The 26,826-nt window shown below is 38.3% G+C and overlaps 1 protein-coding gene and 1 long non-coding RNA gene across 2 annotated transcripts; both read left to right on the top strand.

Annotated features, from left to right (window-relative positions):
• The first annotated feature begins 325 nt into the window (after nt 1-325).
• LOC140930363 (polyunsaturated fatty acid 5-lipoxygenase-like) lies at nt 326-14,748 on the top strand. Its single transcript, XM_073380045.1, has 15 exons — nt 326-1,021; nt 1,379-1,423; nt 3,100-3,225; nt 3,997-4,094; nt 4,712-4,844; nt 5,049-5,144; nt 6,019-6,115; nt 6,231-6,348; nt 6,918-7,010; nt 7,651-7,711; nt 8,824-8,929; nt 10,216-10,301; nt 11,000-11,173; nt 11,736-11,899; nt 12,509-14,748. Exons 1-15 carry the CDS (start codon nt 527-529, stop codon nt 12,621-12,623), a joined length of 2,007 nt encoding a protein of 668 aa, XP_073236146.1. The 5' UTR covers nt 326-526; the 3' UTR covers nt 12,624-14,748.
• A 3,959-nt stretch (nt 14,749-18,707) lies between these two features.
• Nucleotides 18,708-26,663, top strand: LOC140929894 (uncharacterized). Its single transcript, XR_012164812.1, has 3 exons — nt 18,708-18,814; nt 19,067-19,228; nt 26,552-26,663. It is a non-coding gene; the product is annotated as an uncharacterized lncRNA (long non-coding RNA).
• The last annotated feature ends 163 nt before the right edge of the window (nt 26,664-26,826 follow it).

Here is a 26,826-nt window from a genome sequence, read left to right as displayed (position 1 = left end):
CGATCATGAATATACAATTTGACCTCAGTTGACTCTTGCCCGTTGAAAAATGATCACGCTTTATTGAACTTTTGTATCGTTTTACGTACTTTACATAGAATGTTTAGTTTCTTTAAAAGAGTGGAAATTTGAAAAAGGCTTCTTATTGCCTCCTAAGAACAAACAAGAATGTTATGCTTTTCACAGTTGGAGATAAAATGCATTAGACAAATGAAAAATCTATTTTCTTGACAACGGAAAAACACGGTCGTAAGATAATCCCTCGTGACGTCACTAACACCTTCACTTGACAGATTCCGTAACAATTTTCCCACTTATTTGAGTTCTGTGTGCGCAACAAGTTGCCAGGGAAGACCTTCGCGAAGATAGACGAAAACTTGTCACTGAAAACTAAATTGATAGGGCTGTTGCGTTCTTTTTCAACTTTTTCGTAAAGTCTTTTCTGAGGAGTTTAAACTCATTGACAACGACTAATACTTTGCGGGAGTTAAAGAACTGCTGGGGCCGATCTTAGCAAAACAAGAAGATGGGAAATTCTTGCAGTGGTTTGCCTCCAGATTGTGAGATTATTGTGAAAACTGGAGATGTTAAAGGTGCAGGAACAGATGCAAATGTATACTGTGCTCTTTACAACGAGGACAAAACTCGCTCGCGTGACTTAAACCTTGACTGCAAGTGGAAGAACGACTTCGAAAAGGGTGCTATTGATCGGTTTAAAGTTCACTGTGGACTCCCTCCTGGTCCTTTGCACAAATTGGAAATTTGGAGAGATGATAGCGGCATCGGAGACGACTGGTACGTCGAGTGGATCAAAGTGAAAAAGCTCAATAACCCGGACGAAGAAGAACCAGTCATCTTTCCTTGCAATCGCTGGGTGAAAGCCGAGCGCAAGTTGGTGTTGACCATTTACGACTGTGTTTTGCCTCAGTTTGACGAGCATGTTGAACAGAGAAAGCAAGAGCTAGAAGACAAGCGGGATGTTTATCGAATGGCTCGCAAAGCCCCTGGCATTCCTAAGCAGGTAGAAGTTTTCGTGTATTCAGGTATAATTAATCCGTGTAATTTACAGAAACGATTAATTTTTCGAGGGTTACACAACAACAACAACAACTATGCAACGCGCCTGTTCGAATTGCGTGTCAAAAATAGTGTAATTCCAGAGCGAGAGTTTTAAAAAAGCTTGAGCGAGATATTTACTTCTTTCTTTTTCCTAAATTGAGAGAAAAAGTATCTTTTGCTCTTGTTTGTTATGCAATATTTATCAATCGATGAACGGATAGCTGCTAATATTATTGACATTTCATAAAGATACCGTAAACGCAAATGTTTTGATTTTGTTTTGATTACTTCTTTTCTAATCTTTTCCCAACTGTTGTAGATCGAGAGTTGTCCAAGAGACGAGAGTTTTAGCAATGATTACAAGGTATGTTGTGTTTTTATAAGGAAGACATTTTTATTTTAATTCACGTGTAAATACTAATGTGAGTAATTGAATTTCCTTTTAAAGAGATGCGTTACGTAATGACTGTGTTAAAGTTTATTAGTGGCCAAAATATTTATTATTATTATTATTATTATTATTATTATTAAACATTTGCTTCATGGTACCTTTGAGGATTGTTTGTTGCTGTGCAAGCTTCTTAATGTCTTTTTTGTGGCACAGTTGTCAGCTTTTCTGTGTTCTGATTGTCCTAAATTTTTGGATTTCTTGAATATATGATCTAAGACACTAGCTTAGTTCAATAGATCATTGACAAAGGGGCACACAATCTAATTTGAAGAATAATAAAAGTAATGAACTAGCTCTTATTCTTTGTGCAACTTATTTGCATATCTCCAAGGAGAGTTTTCTAAAAACAATAGTATTATATGAACAATAGGATTGGACGATAGAACATGCAAATAATAATAATAATTTATTGCCTGCTTAAAAATAATGCCTTTACTTCTCACAGTTTAATGGCAAACTTGAGACTTTCAAATTTAGATAGCTCCACTGAGTTAAAATCTTCTGATTCCTTGAGCAAAAACTTGCTATCTTTTACTAGCTGTAAATAAAACAATGATGAAACATTATCTGTGTTATCCAAGTTCAGTTTAGACATTATAATCTCTTACAAGGCCATAAAAACCTAAGTGGTTTAAGGTCACATGCCCATCTTAAGATAATTTTTTGATCTGATAGCAGACTAACCCTCCAGGCTATATAAGGTAGTGCCGGATCCAGACGAGACAAGGTGGGGGGGTCAGTCATCCAGACTCTTTGATAGGGGGGGTCTCCGAACAAAATTTTTGACTATAAAAAAAGTGATGACTTAAATTACAAATAACTTTCTTTATGTTTTGAGACTTGAAATGGACATATCTTGTAAATTTTAGACTGGAATGCCATCTGACGAGTAATCTGCTGGCTCCATTTAGCTTTTGCACTCACATGTATCAGTTAACTTAAAGAATTATGTACTACGTGTTAACCTAGAGTGAGGTCACTACAGGGAAATCTCAGACCAAGGCCTGGGATTTCAACACCTCAAGGCTGAGGTCTGAGATTTCTCTGTAATGACTGAATGGATGATGTTAGTTATTTATTTATTATATGGTCAGTATTTAGCCCTATATTCTTAAAATGAATACAATAAAAAACACGGCAAGTTTTTTTCAACATTCCTGCATAAGAGGTCACTCAAGGTCATTTTCACTGAACTGAAATGAACCTGGTGATGCAATTGAAACCACGCGACACAGTTTCTTTGACAATGAGAAATTTTGGTCCAGAGCCCACGATCAATTTAAAATGAATAACTGGTCAGTCGAAAAACACGTCACATCCATGAGTTGTACGCTTGAGCCCACGATACAGTCATGTGACACTAGTCAGTGGATAGCCTTTTTTAACAGCTGTCATATGGATGTCTGCTATCAAGTTTTGTCTTTAAAAACCTAGATTGCATATGCCTTGGACACCTGGCTAGTAATGCCCGGTCATTGTAGGGAAATCTTGGCCTAGCAGCCAATTAGAGTGCCCATACTACAAGTATATAGTATTGTAGTCATAAACATGTAATAAATACTAACAAATCAATGTATTGCTTTTTGCAGTGGAATATTCAGCAGACAAAGTATACACTAGCTGTCAAATGCAAACTTGCAAAGTTGACCTCAGATCCTTGGGAAACTTTGGATGACTTTGGTAATCTCTACAAAGGAAGTCTTAACAAACCTTATGTAAGTTGGTGTTTACATCATGTGATTTAAATTTGGGACCAGAAAGAGGAGGGAGAAAACTGGGAAATGGAGGGAAGAGTAGGAACTTGTGAAATGAAAGTGCAATATTTACAAAAACATGAATAAGAACTGTAAGGAAACGGGTTGGGAACCAAGCCAGAAAATTATAAAGTAGGTGTTTGTAAGGCCAGCAGTTTGAAAACCAAGATACAAAAAATTTATTACTTTCTTCAAAAACTGGAAATCCTTTGAAACCGTGTCCCTCCAGTTTGTTTCTTGACTGTAAAGATTCCTAAGCTGAACTGGGTGGACAGGAGCTTAGAAAGAGAAGGAAAGTGGGTAAGTATAATGTAAAAGAGGCCAGCCGGGTGGGGTCCAAAACAGAATCACTAGAGGAAGTAGTGAAGATTAGGAAAAGGAAACAAGAGACTGGTAGATGAATTTGTGGTGTAAAGAAATGGAAAGTGAAAGAAAGTGGAGTGGGACTGGGAAATCAATGAGAAAAATTATCGGGTGTACAGGGAATGTAAACTAGGAGAGGATGGTTGCGAACCTGCGAACTGAGAAATGGAGTTGGGATGGAGTCTTGAGAAATACAGGAGTGAAGCAAAGAGAAGACACACTAGGATTTTTAAATATTCTTGTTAGTGAGGATCCTCAGGTTCTTATTAAGCTTGACATTAATAATGAGAGCAAGAATTTCACAAAGGATAACCTCCACTTTGCAAGCTCATTGGTGATATTGTACATTGATGTCATTTGCTATTCCAGGGATATTTCAACTGGAGGGAAGACTCCAACTTTGGCCGTCAAAGACTGCAAGGCTGCAATCCCACTCTCATCAGACTTTGCACTGAAATCCCAGAAAAGTAAGTACTGGTATCTTATTATTGCTTGCAGGGCTGTAAATAAGGGCCAGTACCCGGCCAAAAGTGCCGGCTAGTTAGCCATCCTTAGCCGGCTACTTTCATCCCCTTCTACCATAACTGCTAACAAAAAATGAGCATCATCAAATAATTGTAAAGCATCCACGTTCCAGTTTAGAATGACATTGAATGCATATTTAAACAGGTTTGTATCCGTGAAATGTTAGAACCATGTAATGTCGTGGAATGCCTGTGACATTTCATTGGCATTGTTCCTAGTGTTGCGAGTATTCTGACGAAACAAAATAGCATCTGCAGTGGAAAATACCTCTTGAAACCCCTGGAAATGCCATTTCTGAGGCTCCAAATTTCAAAATGTCCCTAGATGCCTCAGCCCTCAAGAACTTGTGCCTTTGGTGCGAGTTCCAAAGCTACCTATGGTTCATTATCAGCCCGCTACTTGAAAACGTTTTGGCAGCCCTGTGCTTGCAGTTTACATGTGCTTTTCTCATGCCTGATTGACTTTTTCCTTGCAGCACAGAACACATTTCGAGAAATATTTTTGGTGATCAGCAGTTTTCAAAGTTTCATGGCAAATTTTGGTATTTTTTTTTTCGTAGTTTTAAGGTCACTGCTGAACTTGTTGAACCTTTCCTGGAGGGACTTACTTTAGAAGAAGCCATGAAGAAAAAGAAAGTGTATATTGTGAACCTGAAGAGACTCAGTGACATAATGTGCAGGTTTAACCGAGTGGTGAGTGTCTTAATAACTGTGTGTCACTGTATGTCGTAAACCCACTGTGAACAAAAAGCCCAATTTCCTGATAAGCTGTCCCTTCTTGAAGCATGGGAGAGTGGTGCTGTCTTTTTGTCAGCATCAAGGCTGTCATCAGCTGAGTTTTACACCAGTGATTTTGCCCCTTACACATTTGTTTTGTTGTCCTTTTTCTATTTTCAGATCTGCAAGCCAATGGCATTATTCTTTGCCAATGGCAGAAATGAGTTGATGCCTGTTGCAATCCAGTTGTTCCAAAAGCCATCAGATGATAATCCAGTAAGTAAATTGTAGTACAATGTTCTGACTTGAACTTTTTGCAAATTCTATCACAATCTTGAGCAATGCCTATCCAGGTTTAATACATACTAAAACAGTGGTTAGTGTTTTTTGCGCACTCTGATTGGCTACTCAAACTCGGGATATCCAGTGCCATTTACCTCTGAGCGATGCCAAACTTGCTTAAGTTATGAGCAAAAGGGCTTTCTGGTAATAATAATAATAATAATAATTTAAACATATTTATGCAGGATTGCTGCTTCAGTTTTAGGAAAAAAAACTGCTATCAATGCAGGTCCTGGTGTGCTACCGCATGAACAAACAAAGAAAGTTCAAAAATAAACGAACAAGCTGTTCCCAAAAACAATGGCCGTTATCTCACTCTATTATTATATACTAAAACAATATTACTCACCTCAGTTTCATCCACCACAATGACTAGATCGCTAGAAAAAGAAAAAGAAAGTTCTTGTCCTGTGTTCGGTGCATAACTGTTAATATTCACCACTTCTCCATAACTCTCTTTAATTCTTCCACACTTTGTCGTGTTTCTTCCTGTGACCCTTAACCCTTCAGTTCCCAAGAGTGACCAACATCAATTTTCTCCTGACAACATCAGCAAATCAGGAAGAGTAAAGGATATGAGAATTACTAAATTGATTACCAAAGGGAGAATGCTTTGATATTAAACCAAATTCTCTCAACTGTTCTTTAAAGAAATGTATTGAGATCAGCCAGGAGAATTTGTATGTGGATCTTGGAGCTTGAAGGGTTAAAGGCTCAAGAGTGATCAACACCCGAGTGATCCTGACCCTGATCATTGCAAAGGATCATACCCATATTTAATATAAATTTTGTGTTATGATGGTTGTAGGTGTTTGTGCCTAGTGACCCAAAATACACCTGGATGATGGCAAAGATGTATTACAACAATGCTGACGCTGCATTTCATCAGTCTTGCACTCATCTTGGTAAGTGATGGATACAAGGGACATCGCCCCGTGGTTTTTATTCTGTTACAATATTATTAATTTTGCTGATTACACTGAGCCTTTTTATAGTGGTTGTTGATTTTTTGAATCGCAGGCTTTACCCATCTTGTAGCTGAGACAATCTGTGTAGGAACTCATCGTCAGCTTTCACCTTCTCACCCGGTCTTCAGGCTACTAGCACCTCACTTTTTGTACCTCCTAGCTATCAACTCGTAAGTATGCAGTTAACGGGCGTGTCTGTAGTGTTACTGACAAAGCAGTGTTGATTCAGCAGCTGCCAGTTTGGCCAGTAGATTGACTGTCTCCTCCGTGACTTTGATGACGTGGATTCATTTCTCTCTCTTGATTACTGTGATATTAGTTGCACTGCTTCTCTCTTGATCACTGTGATGTTAGTTGCCCTGCTTCTAGGTTTTTCTGTTAATATGGATTTTCTGATTTTCGCCCTCCACAAAGACTAACATAAATTTAGAGTCGGTCAGGCCTTTCATAAAGTAAGGTTGATTTTGTAATCATTTATAGTTCATTTGAAGAGCTAGGATTGCAACTGTCCTGTCATGCAATAATCATGTCGTCTTTTGTAGTTTTAACTCAGATTTTTCCTATTGTTTTGCAATAGAGTGGCCTCTAATCCCATTTTAAAACACCCTTTTTTCATGATTTAGTCCACCTCCACATCTCACACCCCAGGTTTTATATTTAGTTCTAACAGATATTAAAACAAATAAATATGTACAAAATACAAGCAGTTCTAAGATGTTGTGATTGTTGTGTTTTGTAGACTTGCCTTGGCAAGACTAGTTGCGCCAAATGGATGGATTGATAACACCATGACAACAGGAGCTGGAGGGCTGATGGAGCTCGTTAGTCAGACGTGAGTTGAGTAGGAACAGAATCGACTTTTAACCCTTTAACACTCTATGCTGGACTAAATGAACATTATTTTGTTGGGCTGGTTGTGCTCTAGCAGAGCCCGGTTACCCCTGGCAACTCAAAAATATTATTTTTTGCATTAAAATCATTATGCTGGGCACCTTGGATTTCCCAAGTTCAGAGTGCCATTAGGCTCCCTTTAATTTTTTTCTTAGAGCATGGCCTTGATTTGTATTTTCTGCATTTCACATAATCTTTATTCCATAAAGTGAACACTTGCAAAAACACCCACCCACATTCTGAAAATCTCACAAATCCTTCTAGTAGTACTGCTAATTTAAAAAGGATGACCAAACCATATGATTTTCTGGACAGACTCAAAGTTAGTGGAGCATTTCATCTCAATGTGAACTAAGTTAAGGAGTAAAGGAGTTTCAAAGGCAAGGTTGTACCAAAGAAGTCTGTAAGCAAATCGGCCTTGATTATAGCTCTACACTGTAATTTTCGAGTGATGCACATTTCACATTTTACAGTACAATTAAAGCCAGGATACAGATAATTAAGTTTCGATCAAGCTTACTTGAGGCTGGCCATTTTGCAATGTAAATAACATATGACCACAACTCTTCTTTAATTTTTAGTTGGCAGCACTGGCGAATGGACACAGACGGATGGCTTCCTGCTGATTTAGCCGCCAGAGGGGTAATTATCACTAAAGAATATGGGAGATTTCTGTATTGATATTTGATTTTTGAGGCCCATGATTAGTCTAATTTTTTTTTGTTTGAGTAATAATATTACTGTTTTGTGCGTGGTAGACTTTTCCTTTAATGTGTACTTGTAGGCTCATGGAATCTTGTACCAAAGCAAACTCTCTCTCAATAGAGAGGAGAAGTGTGTTGTCACGTTACCATGGTAGCAGAATTTCTGGATCACAACATTAGGGAGCTTAACCGACGACAAAATCGAAAGCAACAAGAATGGTGAAAAGGCAATAACAAAACAAAAACAAAACCAACAAAAATTTTCTTTTTCTTTTTCTAAACTTTTGGATTCAATCCTAGATAATTTTGCCAACTTTAAAAAATTAAATAAAATTGAAGAAGATCAATAATGTTTGAAACAGTGCGAATTCACTTTTCAAGTGACATTTTCGGTTTGATGTCATACAGAAAATTTGCTACCATGGGAACATGACTTAACGACCTCGCTGTATAGAGTGATACAGCTTTAACAGGGTGTGTACTCAGTAGGGGCGAATAGGGCGGGGGGGGGGGGGGCCTTGCCTGCTGTACCCCCACATCTTATCATCTTATCTTAGGGTCTGGATGAATGCAACCCCCGCCCCTCCCTCATCCCCAACTTACCTGAAGGATGGATCTTCCAGTGCTCTGCACTCAGATTGTGGAAACCTTCACATCACAACACGGAGTTAAACATTAATTTGGTTTTCAACAACACAACTATATTCTACATAAAAAATCAGTATCAGAAATGAATTTGCTATCATGAATGTACATTACGAAAAGTTTCATAGAAATCTACTTTATACTCTGCAAAAAGTTCAATGGTGAAAAATGCAAAAGAAATAAATTGCGAAGAAATTCCAGAATTAAGTAGTCAATTGGCTGTACATGTCTTTTTAATAATAAAGTTGCTAGTCTATAAGGTTCCCCAAGTTTGAAGCGGTTGTGACAAATTGCTCATAGCAAATCTACCACATTCTTGAACTTGGTTTATGTTCTAGCCACAAATTGTGTAATTTTATTATCCATTGTGTAGATTTTTATTGTTTTTCTTTTGTTATTCTTGAGATGGAAGACACTGAAGCATTACCAAACTACCCCTACAGAGATGATGCTTTGCTGATTTTTGAGGTCATTCACGACTATGTGCGAGAGGTTCTGGAGGCATTTTATGGTACGCTCAGGAATTGGGTTTTAAATTTGCTTGCAGTGAAAACTGAGAATGAAAATCGGTGTCATATCGGGGCTGTCAATAAAGCACCAGCTAGTTAGCCATCCTTAGCCGGCTACTTTCATCTCCTTCTACCATAACTGCTAACAAAAAATAAGCACCATCGAATACAATTGTAAAGCATCCGTTTCCCAGGTTTGAATAATGACATTGACCGCACATTTAAAGAGATTTAGATCTGTGAAACGTTCAAACCGTGCGATGTCGTGGAACGCCTGGGACATGTCGATGGCATTGTTCCCAGTCTTGCCAGTATTCCGTCAAAACAACATGGCATCCGCGGTGGAATAAATACCTCTTGAAAACCTCGGGAAAGGAGATTGCCGAGACTCTAACTTTCAAAATGTCCCCAATGCCTCGGCCCTACGAAACTTGTGCCTTTGGTGCGAGTTCCAAAGCCACCTACTATTCATTATCAGCCTGCTACTTAAAACATTTTTGGCAGTCCTGGTCATATATACATATCTTTTGCAAATTTACTGGTATATGTTCAGTACAGTCCATTTGGAGCCCTTCACAAATTTTTTGCATTGCTAGAAAGAACTCTGTCAGTGCAAATGTTTCTTATGAGTGGGAAGACTGCAAAGTTAAACTTGAGGAATAGTTGTAATTTAAAAGCTGTTTTAAAGTTATTTTTCGTGGGAACCTTTGGAACAACTTCAAGTTAATGCGACCTCTATTAGGCCATAACATCCTGGTCATAATAACGAGAATCAGATGGTCGTATTCACGGGATGGTCATAATAATAAAATGACCAGTGTTTCTTACGTTTAGATGGAAAGACCTGTGGTCGTAATAATGAGGTGGTCGTATAAAGGGGGTGGTTGCAAGGTGGGGTTCCCACTGTATTTCCATCAGGTTCATTTTCCATGTATCCATCAGGAGGGGGGCGTAACGGGGGTACGAATACTTCAAAACCGCACAGAAATAAGTATGCACACCGCATTGAATTTACCCGAAAATTTCTAAATACGGCAAGCTGCTTGGTTTTGTAAAACAGCAATACCGCAACTTAAAATAAAAATTTCCGCAAAACCGTATCACCGCAAACCCTTACACGCCCCTCCATCAGGCCCCGCCATCCGTTGGATAAATCACTATCCAGCGGATAAGTATTAGGGGAACCCACTGCGTTATCCAGTGGATAGCGCTATCCATCATTTTAACATCTGGGGAAGATGATGATGAAACAAGGTTTCATAAACCATTTACTGCCTGAATATTTCAGATTCCCCTGAAAAATTAACAGATGACTGGGAAATTCAGAACTGGGGACATATGCTGGCAGATCCTGAAGATGGTTTGGGAATCAAGGTAATGTTTTTGAAACACAGTAGCATTACGGCAAACAAGTGAGTTTCCGCAGTAAGTAGCTTGTTCAGTGGTAGAGTTAGTGAGCAGATAGTGAGCTGTGACTGCTCCTTAGTAGGAACAGGAGAAAATTGTGTGTGCTGATATTAGGTTTTATAGCGTTAATAGGGAGTTTAACAAACGATGTTATTGAGCAATGCATGTTAACCGGAGCTGAATTTTTGCATTCTTGGACCATGATTTTGAGAAAATCTTCAGGCAAATCGTCTATATGAGATTAAAAAAAAACTTAGTGATACAAATTTGGTAACGTCAAGGCATACCGGTATTAAGAGAGGAAAGGCCTCACTTCCGGCTGACGTGCGTTGTTCCAAAACTCCTTTACTCAAGCTGTACTTAACAACCGCAGAAAGAGTAGCACAGTTAGTAGAGCACTTGTGTGCAGAGCGGAGGTCATGGGTTCTATTCCAGGGCCGAACCAATACTTAAGGTGTTAAAAACAAAAGAAAGTACTGCCTTTTCCCTGCAAATGGCAAGACCTTCGCGTGGCTCCTGTGAACACGTACAATAACGGTCCCGTCTTCGGACGGACACTAAAAAAAAAACCGCCCTCAATTAGTACTTTCGTGCTAGAATCATTGATACACAGACAAAGTGCATTTTCCCCCTAATGTTTCAACGTGTACAACTGTAACTTTCAGGGTGTGTTCGGAGATGGCAAGTTCAGTGACTTGGAAGACTTGATCAAAGTGGTAACCTCAATCATCTTCATCAGCAGTGTGGGGCACTCAGCTGCTAACTTTGCTCAGTATGACGAGTATGCCTTCCCGCCCAACTATCCTGCTTTCCTGCGGGGAAAACCACCAACATCAAAGGTACTTGAACCTTTAACTCTTCAAGTAGCCTGCTTGGTAGGCACATAAATGGGAGGAGAGGGAGGGCGAGAGGGACCAAAGTGCTGAGGAGAATAGGAGCCCTTTCCCTCTCTCCCCACCCCTTTATCCTTTTCGACGCCTGCTACACAGGCTACCATTCGAAGCCCAAGAGTGACAAGCGTTAATTTTCTCCAAACAATCTCAACACATAAACAAGAGAAGAGGTTATGAGAGTTAACAAAATGATCACCAGAGGGAAATTAGTTTGAATTTCTCTCAAGCATTAGAGCTGTCCACGTCTCTAAATTGATTATTAATTTGATAAAATTTAAAACAAATAAAAAGAAAATATTTAAATAATATAAATTTATCCAGGTCTTTAAATTAATGTGCCCAATTTTACATGTTACTGTTGCGTGTACCGTTATATAGGAACATTGAACAGAGCATTTAAATTTCTCTGACCATGTCCAGTTCCCTCGCTTTAAACTTCTGTAATAAGGACAGTTATTCCACAAAGGATAAACGAGTTGATAATTGGTTGATTTTGTTCTGATTACAGGAACCTCTGACAGAACAGGATATCATTGATGCTCTTCCAGTCAAGGACATGACACTTGACATTATCATTGTGACAAAAATCCTCAGCGATCGCGGCACTAACGCACTTGGTGACTTTGAAGTTCAGTACATGTACGATCCTAGAGGAACCAAGCCAGTTGAAAAGTAAGAAAGACTACCAGAGAATTTGTTCTCGTTGAGAACCTGTGTTTGCACTTGTCTTGCATAGGCTTCAGTTAACTGTAGATACATGAAGCCCTACGATCTTGGACAAAAAGTGTTAAGAATTTTGTACTTTGTTACCCAATGACCCCCCTCTTCACCCCACCCTGGTCGTTATTGTTTTGTTGGGGTCGGAAATGATCCAGCCGGACTTCAACATTTTTTTTTTGGTGGGGAGGTGGGTGGGGGAGAGGAGGGGGAGTATTTCTTTGTGGTTGCCATTGCTTTCAAGAGCTTTATCTTGAAACATGACACGGCAACGTCCATTTTTCTTAACATTTCTATTCAAGATTGTGGCTTTTACTTGAAAATAATAAACGACATCAAAGTATAGCTTCGTTAGATTTTGCCCTCTACTCAAGAAATACAGCTCGCTCACAAGTGAATGATGAAACTCGAGACGACCTCGTTCCCAGGTTCTCTCTCCGTAGGGACGGATAGGAGAGAACTCTGGGAACGAGGTTGAACTTGAGCTGGTATTATTCTGGTGGTAAATGGATCAATAGACACCAAAAAAACTCACTAACCATGTACAAATTGCTCTGATTGCAGGTTACGGAAACGATTACTTGAAGTTAGTGACATCATTGCCGAGAGAAACAAGAGTCGTCCATTCCCTTATCCCTACCTGGACCCTAAAGAAGTCCCTAATGCTATCAGTATTTAGATCCTTCATCGCCCGGAAATGGCTAGGAATTCAGTACACTAAACGCTCCAAGAGAACAAATATAAGACGCGCGCTTCTCGAAACTCACGAAGACATTTTGTGCCAGAAAGGAATTTCTGAGATTCAGTTGAAACTTTGTACTAGCCCGAAAACAACGCAATTTGTTTTTAAAATGTAGAAGGTGATTTTTTTGTATTGTAACGTACATTTTTTGGCGCGAAATGTGATTGTGATCTGAGAATCGCACTTTGGGTCTCTTCTTGTAAATCACATTGTATGTATATTAATTTTAGTGAATGGAAACTGTCGGAGGAATTACTATAGAAAGAAATTCTATTTTTTTTTTTCAAAGTTGCTCTGTTAAAAGCAAATTTTGGCAAATTTTAAGGTGATTCGACACTGAAAATCTTGGGATTCAAATTTTTTTGTCACTCCTTCGACTGTTTAAAATTCACATCCAAATTGTACGGAGCGTTTACCATTTGTATGAAAAACCCGGTAATTCCGGGGAGAATTCAAATGGAACTGTTCATCCCGGTGGAAATTTTCCGGAAAGAAAGGAATACCTTTCGAGGTATTACCTTTTTCCCGTTCTTACCAAACGACTGAAATTTTTCGTACCATTTGTCTGGTTAATCAGTGCCGGGCTTCCTCTTGAGGCGGAAGGTGAAAAATGGCGATCTTTTCCCAGGAGGGCCATGGTGTTTCGCAAATAGTACAATTCTAACCAATGCCTCTTTTCGGAAACGTTTTCAAGTCCAGTACCATTTGTCAGAAATTTTTGCCGAAGTTTCCTTACAAATGGTAAGCGCTCGGGGTCTATGACACTAGGAATTGCTCTTATTGGTCAATTCTGTGCTGTAGTCATTTCTCAGTGCTTGTATACTGCTGTAGACTAATGAAGATATTAAACAAATTTTATCTGGGAGCACAAACCATAATAATTTTTTGGTGTGTTTATTTTTGAAAACGTTGACCTATTCTTGCCATCTACAGTATGTCTATTCTTGTCATCCGTAGTAACAGACGATAGCAAAGATGTTTTGATAGTAAAATATAGTCTTAAATAACAAACCTGGGTAGAGTGACAGTCCCTGTAAGTACTACTATGGCATGTGCATTTCAAAGATACCCGTTACATATATAACGAAACTAAAACTAATATGCATACTTCAACCACCGTTCTAGGACTCGGATTACGGTTATATTAATAGATAAACTGATGGATGATTCTTTTGCGTAATCGCGAAGTTTTTGTACAATACCACATGGAAATTATAGTGACAAATATGCTATGCGTTCACTTAACTTTTTTACTAAAAAGTTCAGATATTCTTTATTCTTGTTACCATTTGTTATGCATGTACTATTAAATAGTTTATTTTGTATTTTTATTGTCAGTACTTTACACTATTTGGCAAATGGCTTTACAGCCCTTGCACATGCCTAGGGTAACAGTAGTTGCAATAAATATTTATTATTCTTCCACGCGGTGAAGAGGGTTCTCTTTACATAGATTTAGAAGGATTTAGAACACAGTCAAGTTGTGAGTGGTTTCCAGTCGAAGATGGAAAAAAACGTTTAAGTTTGCCCTGGTTTCACACTTCTCCTGGTGATTGGCTATTTATGACTGTCGTGATTCTTTTTTAACCAATCTCCGAGGCGAAGCCAAAAGCAGTTGTCAGTTTGCGTTCGTATTTTCCCGCGCTGGGAACCAGTTACAAGTATTTTCTCAGTCGAATTCTGATTGGTTTTACATTACTCCTTGTGATTGGCTGTCTGAAACTATCGCGATACTCTTTTAACCAATCACTGACGTGTGACAAAAAGCGGTTATCACGTCGTTTTTTCCCTCGCTTTTATTCCCGAATTCTGCTGTTTTCGTTGTTCTTGTTGTTGTTGTTTTTTTTTTTTCGTCTTTAGAGATTGGTTCAATAGCACTTAACTGGAGACCACTCTATTTGTAGTGAATAAGGAAAGTGACCGAAGCAAACACAACGAATCATAGCAGTTAGAAATGAAGTGAAGCATTTGGAAGTTAGTGAAAGTAGATAAATGTGATAGTCACTTTAGACTTTGATACACTTTATTGAAAATAAAGAAACTGCCTACTTTGTATAAACAAGTTACACTCTGGTGTATACTGAGTCTGCACACGTTACATGTAACAGGCTACCTCTTGCACTTTCTAGTTACACGTTTTATGCAGGAGATGTCGTATGTATTATTCTCACAGAAAATTTTTTGCTTGTGTTCCTGCTCGCTTTCTTTTTCACTGCCGATCATTTTCACCATACTGGCCGCTAACATTTTTCGTTTCCTCACAACCGTCTTAATATTTTTATGTTGTGTTTCTAACGTTATACTACCACAGGAGAAATTTCTGCAATTTGATTGGCCTAGAGCAGTCGTATTTCAGCTTAATTTGAAATACCTACATGTGAAAATTACGAACCTTTTTGGGGAGTAGTATAAACAAATAATCATGATTTGTACGCGACATTTGGCATAAATACTACTCGTGATATTTCGTAGGCTTAATGAAACAAGAATATATATAATATTGGCAAAACACCCTTCACCACTCAAAAAGTAGAATTTTTTAGATCTTTTAAAAGCGATCATACCACTTCTAATTACCAAGACTTAACGAGAGGAACAGCTGAAAGTAAAATTACGAATAAGTAATCACAAACTAATGATAGAACTTGCTAGGTACAATCAAACTACCACAAATAATAGGAATTACCTTTTTTATGGATCCAGTCAAATCGAAGACAAAATTCACTTTCTTTTTAATTCTTCTAAATACTCTTTCATTAGGAATAATTTTTACTATAAAGTTAAGATTCTGATTCCAGATATTACCCAGTTATCTGTGAACGCATTGATCAGTGAACTGATAAACACATCTATTATTATATTAATTTACAATTCATGAAATATTTTTCAGCGTGCTTTAACTTTCGCGACGAATTATTAACAAAGTAGGTTAAGGTGGCTCGATACAGTTTTCAGGGTCAATACCTCCCAAGTTTGAGCATAAACTGCGTCGCCATAAACAAAGATTTGGAAAAATTGGCACCACGTTGTATTAGATAAAGACGGAAATTTGTTATGATCAGGGTTGCAACGACATCGTAGTTGTCATAGCAACTAAATTACGCTATTACCTTATTTTACTTGCAGCAGCATATCTCGGCACTGAGAACTGTTCTTCCAAAATCGTTCACGGTAGCTTTTTCCTCCAATAGCCGCCTCGATGTTCGTGAGGTTTTAAGCGAAATCTCCCCCTTCATTCCTTTTTTGAGCTATTTTTTCAAAATAGCTCATATGTCAGTGATGTGAGCGTACGTATCTTTGTGGCTTTGTATGTTCGGATGTTTGTTGCAAGAGCCAATAAGGTTGAAGGTACTATGAGTTGATACTTAGGAACCAATGAGATCTTGGCATCTATTGAAAGATGGCATTGCTAAAGGTCGAACAAGGGCAGCTTGAGACCGCCATCTTGATTCTTCACAATTTTTTCGTCTTTTATTACGGCTACAGGCGTTTGGAAGCATTACATTAAACATCTTCATGATTCAAACGCTGTATACAGTGATGCAGCTGTTTAAGGGTTCATATTTTAGTGTGGATGCTGCTTCAAGGCATTTCTGACCTAATTGGGCTATCGGTACGACGCACGTATTTATGAGTTCTGTTTTACCTGCTTCAACTGGGTAGAGTATAAAAGATCATATATTTGCAAAGCTCTTTCAATGAAGCAATAATTGATATTTAGATATGGACTTTAATTCGAAAGTATACGCTATAAAATTTAGTTTTAGAAGTTTGAAGGGCAGCTTATTTTTTTGAAAGCTGTACCGAGTATTGTCAATTCAGTAAACAAGCTTTAAAAATATTATTCTCTCGCTTACAAAGTTCAACAGACCTTTTACGTTCTGGTAAAACAGAAAAAAAGAATAATAAGTGAACAAGATGATATATCGTTCCTGCATACTAAGTATTATAGTTATTGAAACGAATTTTAAAGATGCGTAACTTAAGTAGAAACAGTAGCGTTAGGAAATAATTGGAAGAAGCTAGTTGACACAATAATTAAATACTGCTTTATTGAGTGGAGTGACATGATATGAGCAGAAATTTATTTTGACAGTTTGATAATTTTCTTGGAAGTTAATAAATGTTAGGCTATCAACCTTGACGTTGCATGAAACATAATTTAATTGTAGATGTTGTAATGAAGCCGAGGTGATTTCTTAAAATCGTTTGAGAAAATTTTGTAGTAAACAATTTGCTTTTTTTTTACGTACGAATTGTAAAAGGCCAAAGACCAACATCTTCACATGCAAATTGTGTGCATCAGTTATTTTTATAATTCTGTTTACTGGATTACTGTGTGATAACTCGAATTCCCTCTCGTACGAACCACAAAAGGGGGCAAAGTCCAACACTTTCACCTGCCAGCTGTGTGACAGTACATCTCATGCAGATTGGATTTTCACAATAATAATGGTAACTTGAACGTATGAAGAGCTGTTTCGTTTTGTAACCAATGCCTTAAAAAAGGCTCTTGTCTTTTAAGAAGCAATAGCTTTTAAAACATGAAGAAATATGTTGTCGGAGTTAAAGACTGTTTCACTGAGTAGAATCGCAGGTGAAAACCTCGTGAATTATGATGATGCAACTATCTACCACAATGATAAAAATCCTGGTATTTCGTAACTATTCAGTATTCGATGAGTCACATTTTGCCTCAAGAAACTCCGAGGAAACCTTAGAGTTTTCCTTCTAATCAACGTTTGGTGAGAAGGTATTTATTTTACTTTAACAATTTGTTTAACTAACACCAGATGTAACAGGGAAAGACAGAGGAAAGTGAATATGTAGCATGAGGATCGACTCAGCTGAGCGTTTCGCGTTTTCATTTATGTAGCGCAATACTCAATTTCGCACAAAAACCCAATCTACATTTAAGACGAAAAACGTAGATTCATCACTCTTGGCAAGGTTACGCCGAAGCATTAAAGTTACACTGAAGCATTCAAAATAGCTCATGCACGTTTAACGTGCCTATGTTTTTTTTTTTTCGCTGTCGTCCCAACTTGCTCAACGAACTCATGCGGAAACGCTTGCTACGCAGGCTAACGGTCACTTAAGATGACTTTTGAAAATATATGTTAAATAGCATACGAAACATAAAGTTTATAAACATGCAAAAACTCACAATGTTTATCACCGCTGTTTGTGTTTTATTTTTGATCAAACTACGATGGCCCAAGGACAAAAGTCTCAATGATAAACTTGTTGTTGTTGTTTTGTTGTTTCAAATTTCACTCGCCTAAAGGCTCTTAAAATTACGTATAACAATTTTGAAATATCACTCGTGGTATTTATGCCAAATATCACTACAAATCATGCAATTACCTATACAAATTAAGTAATGATCCGGGTAAGATAGATAGTAATTTCTTTTGTTATGGGGCAACGGTGCTTTCCCCACATAGGAATGTTCTCATTTTTACACAGATAATGCATAAACCTACATGAAGGCCGTTTACGTAATAAAATGCATTTGCAATCCACTTTGAAAGGATGTTTTTTTGTGTTAAAAGATTTTGACCAATCATAAGAGTTGAAAATAATAGCCAAGAAAAGTTCACAAATTAACATGTTCCCCACATAGGATTTCTTTGTTATTCAAACTGAGACCAGATTTTGTTATATGGAAAAGGGTTGGAAAGTAAAGATGAATATATGTACTGCTTTATGAAGTTTTGTTAACTTTTGCTGTTTAAGCCAATCAGAAGTAAGTACAGACAATAGAAAAGTTAGCACCTTTTTTGCATTCCAACATGTTCGTTGCCGTTCAGTGCTATCGTTCTTATCTGGACCGCTTCTTAATCACCTTTGTTTTTTTTTATCTTTCGCTCTAGCTCTTTCCCTGTTATCGACGTCAGCGTAGACATTAAAAGTAAGTCGGAAAAAAAAGACTGAGCTTTGTTGTTGTCTTTTCTGGGTGGCCAAGACGACCTTAATAGACGTCTATCAGCATCCAGGCTCCACACAAAGTAAAAAAATACCCATTTCACATTGGTTTGCCTGTGGTACGGACGGGCGTACGGTCACGTGACTACCCAAATTTCTCGGAAGCCGAGAGGAAAGGTGACTGTATTCGCAGGCTCATCGTAATTATTTTTAAGTCCATGACAGTGATGAAAAAAGTATGACATGATCTGTATTATTCTCAATTTACTCAAGCTAAGTTTACTCACAATTCAAGTCGCGCTATCATCATACAAGCAATGTCTGAAGAAACTCTTCCGATTTACATTTTTTGAATGTGCGGTGAAGTGTACATAAGCAGATAAGTATAGGTCTATTACAGCTTGAAAATTAGGGCAATGGCACCCTTCAATATGGATTCTTTTTTCTTTCAGAATATCCGTCCCCAACAAACTGTTTAGTTTGGAACAGAAGCCGGTGAAAAAAAAAACAGAAAAGCTTGCAAGTGAACCAGTCGTCGGAAGATGCCCTAACAAGAGAAAACAGATGTTAAACATTCTAAAGGTACTTGGCATTTGAAAGCTGGAATCAGTGTGGTAATAACTAAATAAATTAAGCGACACTTAATCTACTTTGTTTACGACGTACCAATTAGTCCTCTACCGTAAACTGTTGCTTATACTAGCTCCTGTCTGGGCTTATACATCTTCGTAAGGGGTTTTAGGGGGCTTCTAAAAGGAGGGGCTAATATCCTAGGGGTTTATAACCGGAATAGAAAAAGCGCTTCGAAACAAGCCATAGCAGTGCTGCTCAAAATACGTTTTGCATTTACGGGTTTTTAATTAACCTCCAAATCGTCACAACAAATCGAATTCGTTTCAATACATTTGGAGGAGGGCGGTTATCCGTCGAAGGGCCTTATAATCGGATAATTACACGTACAATATGCCTGTAACTGGGAGGAAGCTTATAAGTGGGGAGGGATTGGGACTCACAAGGGGCAGTTTACAGTACTCAGACAACCGTCTGACAATCGGCAAAAATGCTGATTACTATTAACCGTCAAAAAGGTTCAAGGGACTTCAGTCCCCACTAATTTAGGTGATCATCACGGGATTCTGGCTCTTGAAAAATATGAATCTCTAAACTGGAAAAACAAGCAAGTACCCATGTTTTCAAAAAACACTCTTTTTAGACATCACAAGACCTTACAACTTTCTTTAATCTGAAAAACTTTTGAAATTTTATAGGTGAAAAGCCAAGGCAACCTCAAAAGCTCTAAAATTTACCGTCAACCGTCAAAAGTGGAAAAAATTTACCGTCAAGCGTCAAAGCTACCACCCCACTGAGACCGTCTCAGTTACGAGAGTGACTCATGGAATAAAGTTCTTAACAATAAAATTCATGAGAGAGGGTTTATGAAATTGCTATGATTGAACTTTGGAAGTTTTATACACTTTCTTTATTTATATAGGAGCCATAATAATATGAATCAAACGATGATAACTGTGTCTTAGGCTTAATTTTACATTATTTTGTATATACAACTTATTTCCCTGTTTAGAGAATCACTTCGTACAGGTATAATACACTTATACTACCCCCACGGAAAATACTAGACATGCCAAAAAACCATTGTGTGGTTCCAGAAAATATCCAGACCCCCACCACGGAGGGAATTGGAAATTCCAGGGGGGTGGGGGGGTCAGAGGCTCAGGAAATTCCAGAAGGGAGGGGGGTTGGACCATAAAATCACTTTCCAGGGGGGCAATATCATTTCCTTTTCGACCTGAGTTCGAACATTGCTTCTTACCGACCTGGTAGATCATTTTTAGGACATGAATAACTTGAAATATGTCACTTAAGATTGTTCCTTTTGATCTTAACCAGGTTTCCTCTCTTCCAAAAGCGTTTTGGATGTAATTTCAAAGGAATTAGACCGATTACAACTCGTTTTATCGCATCGTCGTATATTCGGCCGCCATTACCCGTTACCAGTCTTCCTCAAAACATCAACGCGTGCAACACATCACGCAACACATCTCGTTGCGTCAGTCGATTGATAGATCAGAAGAGTGGCAATTTTGCCTCACGAAGCTCAAGCTATACATTGTAACTATTTTAGAATGTAAAGTTTTTATTCTCCTTTTCATTTTCCCTTAATTTTGTGGTTGAACGTGTGGCATGTTCATGATCGATTCTCGCTGAAATGGTGTCGATTTCACCAAACACTTATACGGCCATCGCGCATCACGTCGCATCAGTCGATCGAAAAACAGTAAATTGAACTTGGTTTCCCTTCAAGTACCTTCAAGATGCAGGGGTTATTCATTGTTATCATTTCAGAATTCAGAGTTTTTATTCTCCTCTTTGTTTTGCATTCATTTTGTGGTCGTAAGTTTGCACTGAAGTTTGACATTGACATTTCCGCACGAAATTAATTCTATCAACATTACGTCCTTGAGATGAATAACAAATCGTAAGCTTGCCCTGATTAAGGTAAATTCACAAATATAACCGACTTATTAACTTTCTCTGTTTCATTAAAGTAAGAGATGAGCAAAAATTACAGATCAGGTTACTTTGTGGTGGTGCATGTAGTGTGTTTAAATGTTGCGAGATCACTCAAATAAATGGAAACTGAAGCATACAAGCTTCTGATGGAAACCGTTGGGTACTAACCATAAGTTGCCTCATTCTTCTCGCTACTTTAATAGTCTTTTTTCGTGAAAATGAACTTTTCCAGAGGGGTTGGGGGGTCTTTATCACGCTTGTGGAAATTCCGAAGGGGTGGGGGGTCATCAGTTCCCTGCAAAAATGGAAAATCCAGGGAGGTGGGGGGGTCCTAAGTGAAATTCCCTCCGTGGTGGGGGTCTGGATATTTTCTGGAACTACACATTCATTAAAACTGGTGAAGTCAATTAAAATTAAATTGAGCGTTTTGTCAAAAGAGGTCATTACTTGTGATCTAAAATACTAAACTTTGACGGGCTGTGCAAGAGCTCCAGTAAAGGAAGACAACACTTTCAGTTACACGAAAACTGGTTAAAGTTATCGCCAATAGTGCGCATTAAATACATAGGCTTTTTTGGAGACTTCAAACAATATCCTCGACTTACTTACTTAGCCATTTCTTTCGTCATTTTCCTGAGGTTGTGGGTGCACTCTACTCTCAGCCCTTCGACGGACGTTTTCCGGGCTTCGTGTTCGTAATATGCGCCTGTTAAGATCCTCTTCTCTTTGTATCGCTCTCTGGTTCCGGGCGTCGATCATTCCAGAACCCTGCACTATCAAAACCCTTCGTTCACGGTATGTTATTACAGCCAAACAAATCTTTGTGAAAAAGTACAGAACAATACACATCAGTGTAGTTGAAAGGACGTTTTCCATCACTCGATCGGCAGAACAAGCACTGTTCTTTCTTTTTGTTTACTCGGACCTGTCGAACCAACAAATCTCAATTGTAAAGTCTTTCTTCGCTCTGACTGGAGTGCAAAGTTGTATTTAGCACTATCTGCCACCTTCGCCCAGCTTTATGACCAGTCTTCGTATTTATATCTTCTTGGCCGAAGTGACCGGCAAAGTGTCTTGACTGGAAGGTCTAAACGGCCAATGCAGATGCGGAGCTGGAAGCACTGGCTTAAGTGGATCATCAACGACTTAATTCCATCTGGCTGCCTCCATAAAAATGACGTTCATTCGAATTCAACACTTGTCGTAACACCGGAAGGACTAAAAACGGCCAATGCAGAGCTGGCATTTTTCAATAGCGGTGTGTTTGTAAATTATTCCAGTAGTGTGGAAGCGCAATTAGTGTGGAGGAGAAGATACGCTTCTGTCGTTGTTCTCTTATTGACTTGTCCAATTAATCTCTCCTGTTTAACGTTGATTGGCCGGAGAAGGGCAAAATCCCAGTTATTGTTCTTTTCGTGTCTCCTGGTCCTTCATTGCCTTTTTCCTTGTTTTTATCAGCAGTACAAAATCGCGACGCAGCTAGTTTCAGTGATAAGCTTAAGGCTATTGATTCTTTATTGTTAACAACAAAGAACCAGTATCCTTTTCACAGAAACTGTATTAATTGAGTGGTTGTTTTTCCCCCAAGAAGTTCGAAGACCTTTTATAATTCTTTGTCTACCAATGATGAACCTCTTAACCACAAAAACAACTTTTTTACGTCACGAAGGGAAATGTATACGTCAAGGAGCTAGACGGTAAGCAATTAATGAATAGTTGTCTTGAATACATATTGTTGCCAACTGGTAAAGCTGGAGAGAAAAACAGGATGAGGGAAAATAAGTGTATTATCGGCCGAGGCTGATAACGAAAGTATTTTTTCTCTTTTTGATATGATTTTTGGCAAATTTCTTATTTAAGTCACCTTTTTAAGAAACTATAATTTAAATAAATGACTATTACGAACCCCCCTATGACATGTAAATTTAATTTAGCGGAGATGTAACTAATTTTCTGACTTTTCGCACGTCAACTTCTCGATGACGACGTTAACTTTGTTTATGAGGTAACAGTTATGTTTTTTGTTGACCAAGTACGTTGAATTACTTTCAAGATTAACTAATCTATTACAAAGTGTGATGGAATCATCGGAAATTGCGGCAGGAGTTACAAAGTGTTATTTTAATTACAACAGTACCGAAAAAGAACGAGTGCGTTTAAACAAAAATTTTTAGTTTTGTTGCAATTCTAAGAAAACAGAGAATCAAAGAAAGAAATGTAAATGAGTTAAAATCATAGCATTATTTTGGTTGATTGACAAGAGCGTGATGTTCGGAGAGACTTCATTTGGCTAAAACGGACAAACTTAAAACTGCATTTACTCAATTATCGGGGGTAAATTTTAAGGCAAGCTTAATCTCTGAAGCGGGGACGCTTTAACCCGATTTTTATTTTTATTTTTTCTATTTCGAGTAATGAGTGTTGAGCATCCGAAAAATTCTTCGTACAGGTTGGTTATGTCCTGCTTGGTGGCTTGTTATTACAGTATTGCCCTTACTGTCTACTTTTATGTAGCTTTTGAAGTCTTTTGTTAATACACCAATCACTGAGTTAAAAAAAATCGCAACCGGGAAAAAGCGCACCCGTAAAGTCACAACTTGACCTGAACCCACAAGACGGTCAAATGACTGAGGAGAAAATAAAAACGACGCAAAAAGTAATGTTGTCAAAGTCTTGTTTTCATTTGTAAATTTTTCAGCCGATCCAATAATCGTCCGGTGCCGTGTGAACCAACCTGAGTTCAAATTTTTTTTCAAATCAAATCTTTTAGATCCGCAGTAACAACCCAAAGTAGGATTTCAAGATATAATTTCACTTATGAATAAGTTCTCTGGGGCTTTTATTTATTAGATGACTATTTTAATAATAATAATAATAATAATAATAATAATAATAATAATAATAATAATAATAATAAACAATTATTGCATGAGGTTTTTGAGATATCCAGAATAATCAAGGTCGAGGTATGGGTTATCGGCCAAGACATAGATGATAACTCTTACAGAGACCTTGATTATTCTAGATATCACAAAAACCGAATCTAATAATTGTTTTATTATACATTTACCGAATTCTTTCTTTCTTGCTTCCACATAAAATGTTTTCAAAGTTTGTGCCAACTCTTTCTTTTCCTCAGGTTTTCTCAGTTTTTTCTCTTTCACGTAATCAGCAAACAGCTCCTTTGCCACCTTCGTCTAGCTTTTTGTGTTTGGTGAGTCCTTGTCGTCAACTATTTTTTCGGTGTCAATCAGAAAAGAGATAGTGAGTTGAATGTATAATAATCACTGTAAAATCAAAGAAACATTGCTTATGTAAGAACTGAAGCCGGCTTTCAATGTAATCTTCAGTAGCGGGAAGCTGATGCTTTTATTAATTAGCTGTTTTTTTATAGATTAACTTTTAAGTTTTGTGCTTAATCTTGGTCCCAGACCTTTTTCTCTATTATATAAGTAAAGTTTTCGAAATTGTAACGGGTGCTTTTGAAGATCCAAGAAGGAGAAATCCAAAGACTACTGCAAAGCTGATTCAGAACAACGAGTATTGTTTTTTTAAACATAACAATATTTCGGCTGGCCATACCAGCCTCCTTCAGGTTTACAGATGTTACTGAACTTATGTAGGGATCAATATTATATAGATGGAGAATGTCGCAATAAAAATTGTTTAAAAGGGAGAGGCGGAAATGAAGTACAACACAAAAACTGGAAAGGAAAAATACTAAGGATATGGATTACAATAATTCGTCCTTGCGGTTTAGGCCATGAGGTTCAAGAGGCATGGCCTTACCTATCAAATGCGACTCCCTGGCCTTACGAACTGAGTCACGTGAAGAATGAATTTTCTCTAGTGGGATTTACTGCATGTCAGTATGACAATGGTTAGAGTGAGAGAAAAAGTGTTCAGAAACAGTAGTGGGTTTAGATTTCATGTTAGTTTTGTCGACTGCACGTCTGTGTTCGTTACATCCTTGTCCTTGAGACGTCGCTTAGTTTCACCTATATATTGTAAATTACAACGGTTACATTGAACCATGTACATCATAGCCTGCAATGCAGGCGGTTTCTTCGGGCGCGCGAATGTTTTGCTGGCGAAAGCGTATGTTGAAACGCGAAAAGAGGGGAGAAAATGGGGCGAGTCACTGCAAGCAAATCTTGTCCTGATGCCAGTGTAGAAATCGCTTTGACTTTCTTATTGCGTAACACTCGCGACATCCCCAACCGTTCCAATTCCAAAAGACTTAATTCTTGTTTCCACAGCAGAGTTAAAAATCGCTCTTGCGTCTGCCATTTCTGAATTCAGAATAATTCTTTCCCACAGTTGCATACAAACGAAAACGGAATAAACAATATAGACTTACATTTGATTGACAGGCATCAATCTACTTCCCCTAAGCCGCACCAATCAGGGGCTCCGTTTGCCAGCGTACGGCGTTTCCCAAAAGAACAATGATATCGGGCAAGCGTATTTTTTTCTCCCCTCCCCCTCCCCTCTGTACTTCTTTCGCCCCAGCACCTACCCTTAGGGTTACTATTTTTACTACTCTCCCTAATCTTCCTTCATCATAACAAAGGCATAACAAAGATGGCGGTTACAACAGTACGAACAAGCAGCTTTCGCCTGCCCAAAACACGCCTGCACTGCAGGCTATGTAGACCACGTTTTTACTGTTACAGGTAAATTTTTGAAGTGATGGATCGTGTTTCACCTGTAGCGTAGAAGGTATAACTTGACTTCTTGTTCTTGGGTTCTTTATATTTTGGCTGATTAGATCTCTTTTCTAGAGATCTAACGTTTACAACTAGCAGGATCTTCGTCCAAGGTTTTTGCAGTTAATTTAATCCTTTGCTTTTGAGGATGTATGTTGAGTAGCATACGAAACGTCAAGTTTATAAAAATGATTAAGTTTAGTATGTTTGTCACCGCTGTTTGTGTTCTGTTTCTTATTCTGCCGCTTATAAACTCTGGGCTTATACATATTCGTAAGGGGTTTTAGAATGGCTTGTAAACGAAGAAGAAACTAACTACAGAAATTCTGATCAAAGTACGCTTTGTATAGTGGTTTAAATTAACCTTCAAAACGTCATAATCAATCGAATTTTTGGAAGCGAGGGCTTATATATCAGGGGACTTATAATCGAATACATTTTTGGTTTACCGGTTGATGCCGGGCCTATAACCGGGGGGCTATTAGCGACGGTTTACGGTATTGGCCATTACGGAGTTGCGGAGTAACCTGGGTCAAAGTTTGTCTCCCAAAGCAGTCCCATAGTGCAATTCGTCACGACACAGACTCAGGCTCACACCTGGCCTCACACGTAGCCTCAAAATAATGAACAACGGAATAGAAAGATCTTGTTTTTATTCTGTTTCTGAGACAGTTATTTTTTACGTTCGTTACGTAGAATATCCTGTTTCATTCTCTATACGCTGGTCTTGAATTGGTGGTCGCCACCTGCCTCACCTGTGTTCAAAGTGTCCACAAGAGTGATGATTTACGAGTACTATTTAACGACCTAGCCCGGGTTGCTCGAAGCATGGTTAGTGCTAACCAGCGTTAAATACCATGGAAACCTATACATTTTGATACCTCTTAACCAACGGTTAGCGCTAACCAGGCTTCGAGCAACCGGCCCCAGGGAAGTGGTTCATTCGGGGAGAGATATTACTTCTTGTGTCA

The sequence above is a fragment of the Porites lutea genome, chromosome 3 (genome assembly GCF_958299795.1).
Source record: "Porites lutea chromosome 3, jaPorLute2.1, whole genome shotgun sequence".
Taxonomy (NCBI): Eukaryota; Metazoa; Cnidaria; class Anthozoa; order Scleractinia; family Poritidae; genus Porites; species Porites lutea.
Note: the sequence above shows the minus strand (reverse complement) of the source record. Positions and strands in the feature narration are given on the sequence as shown.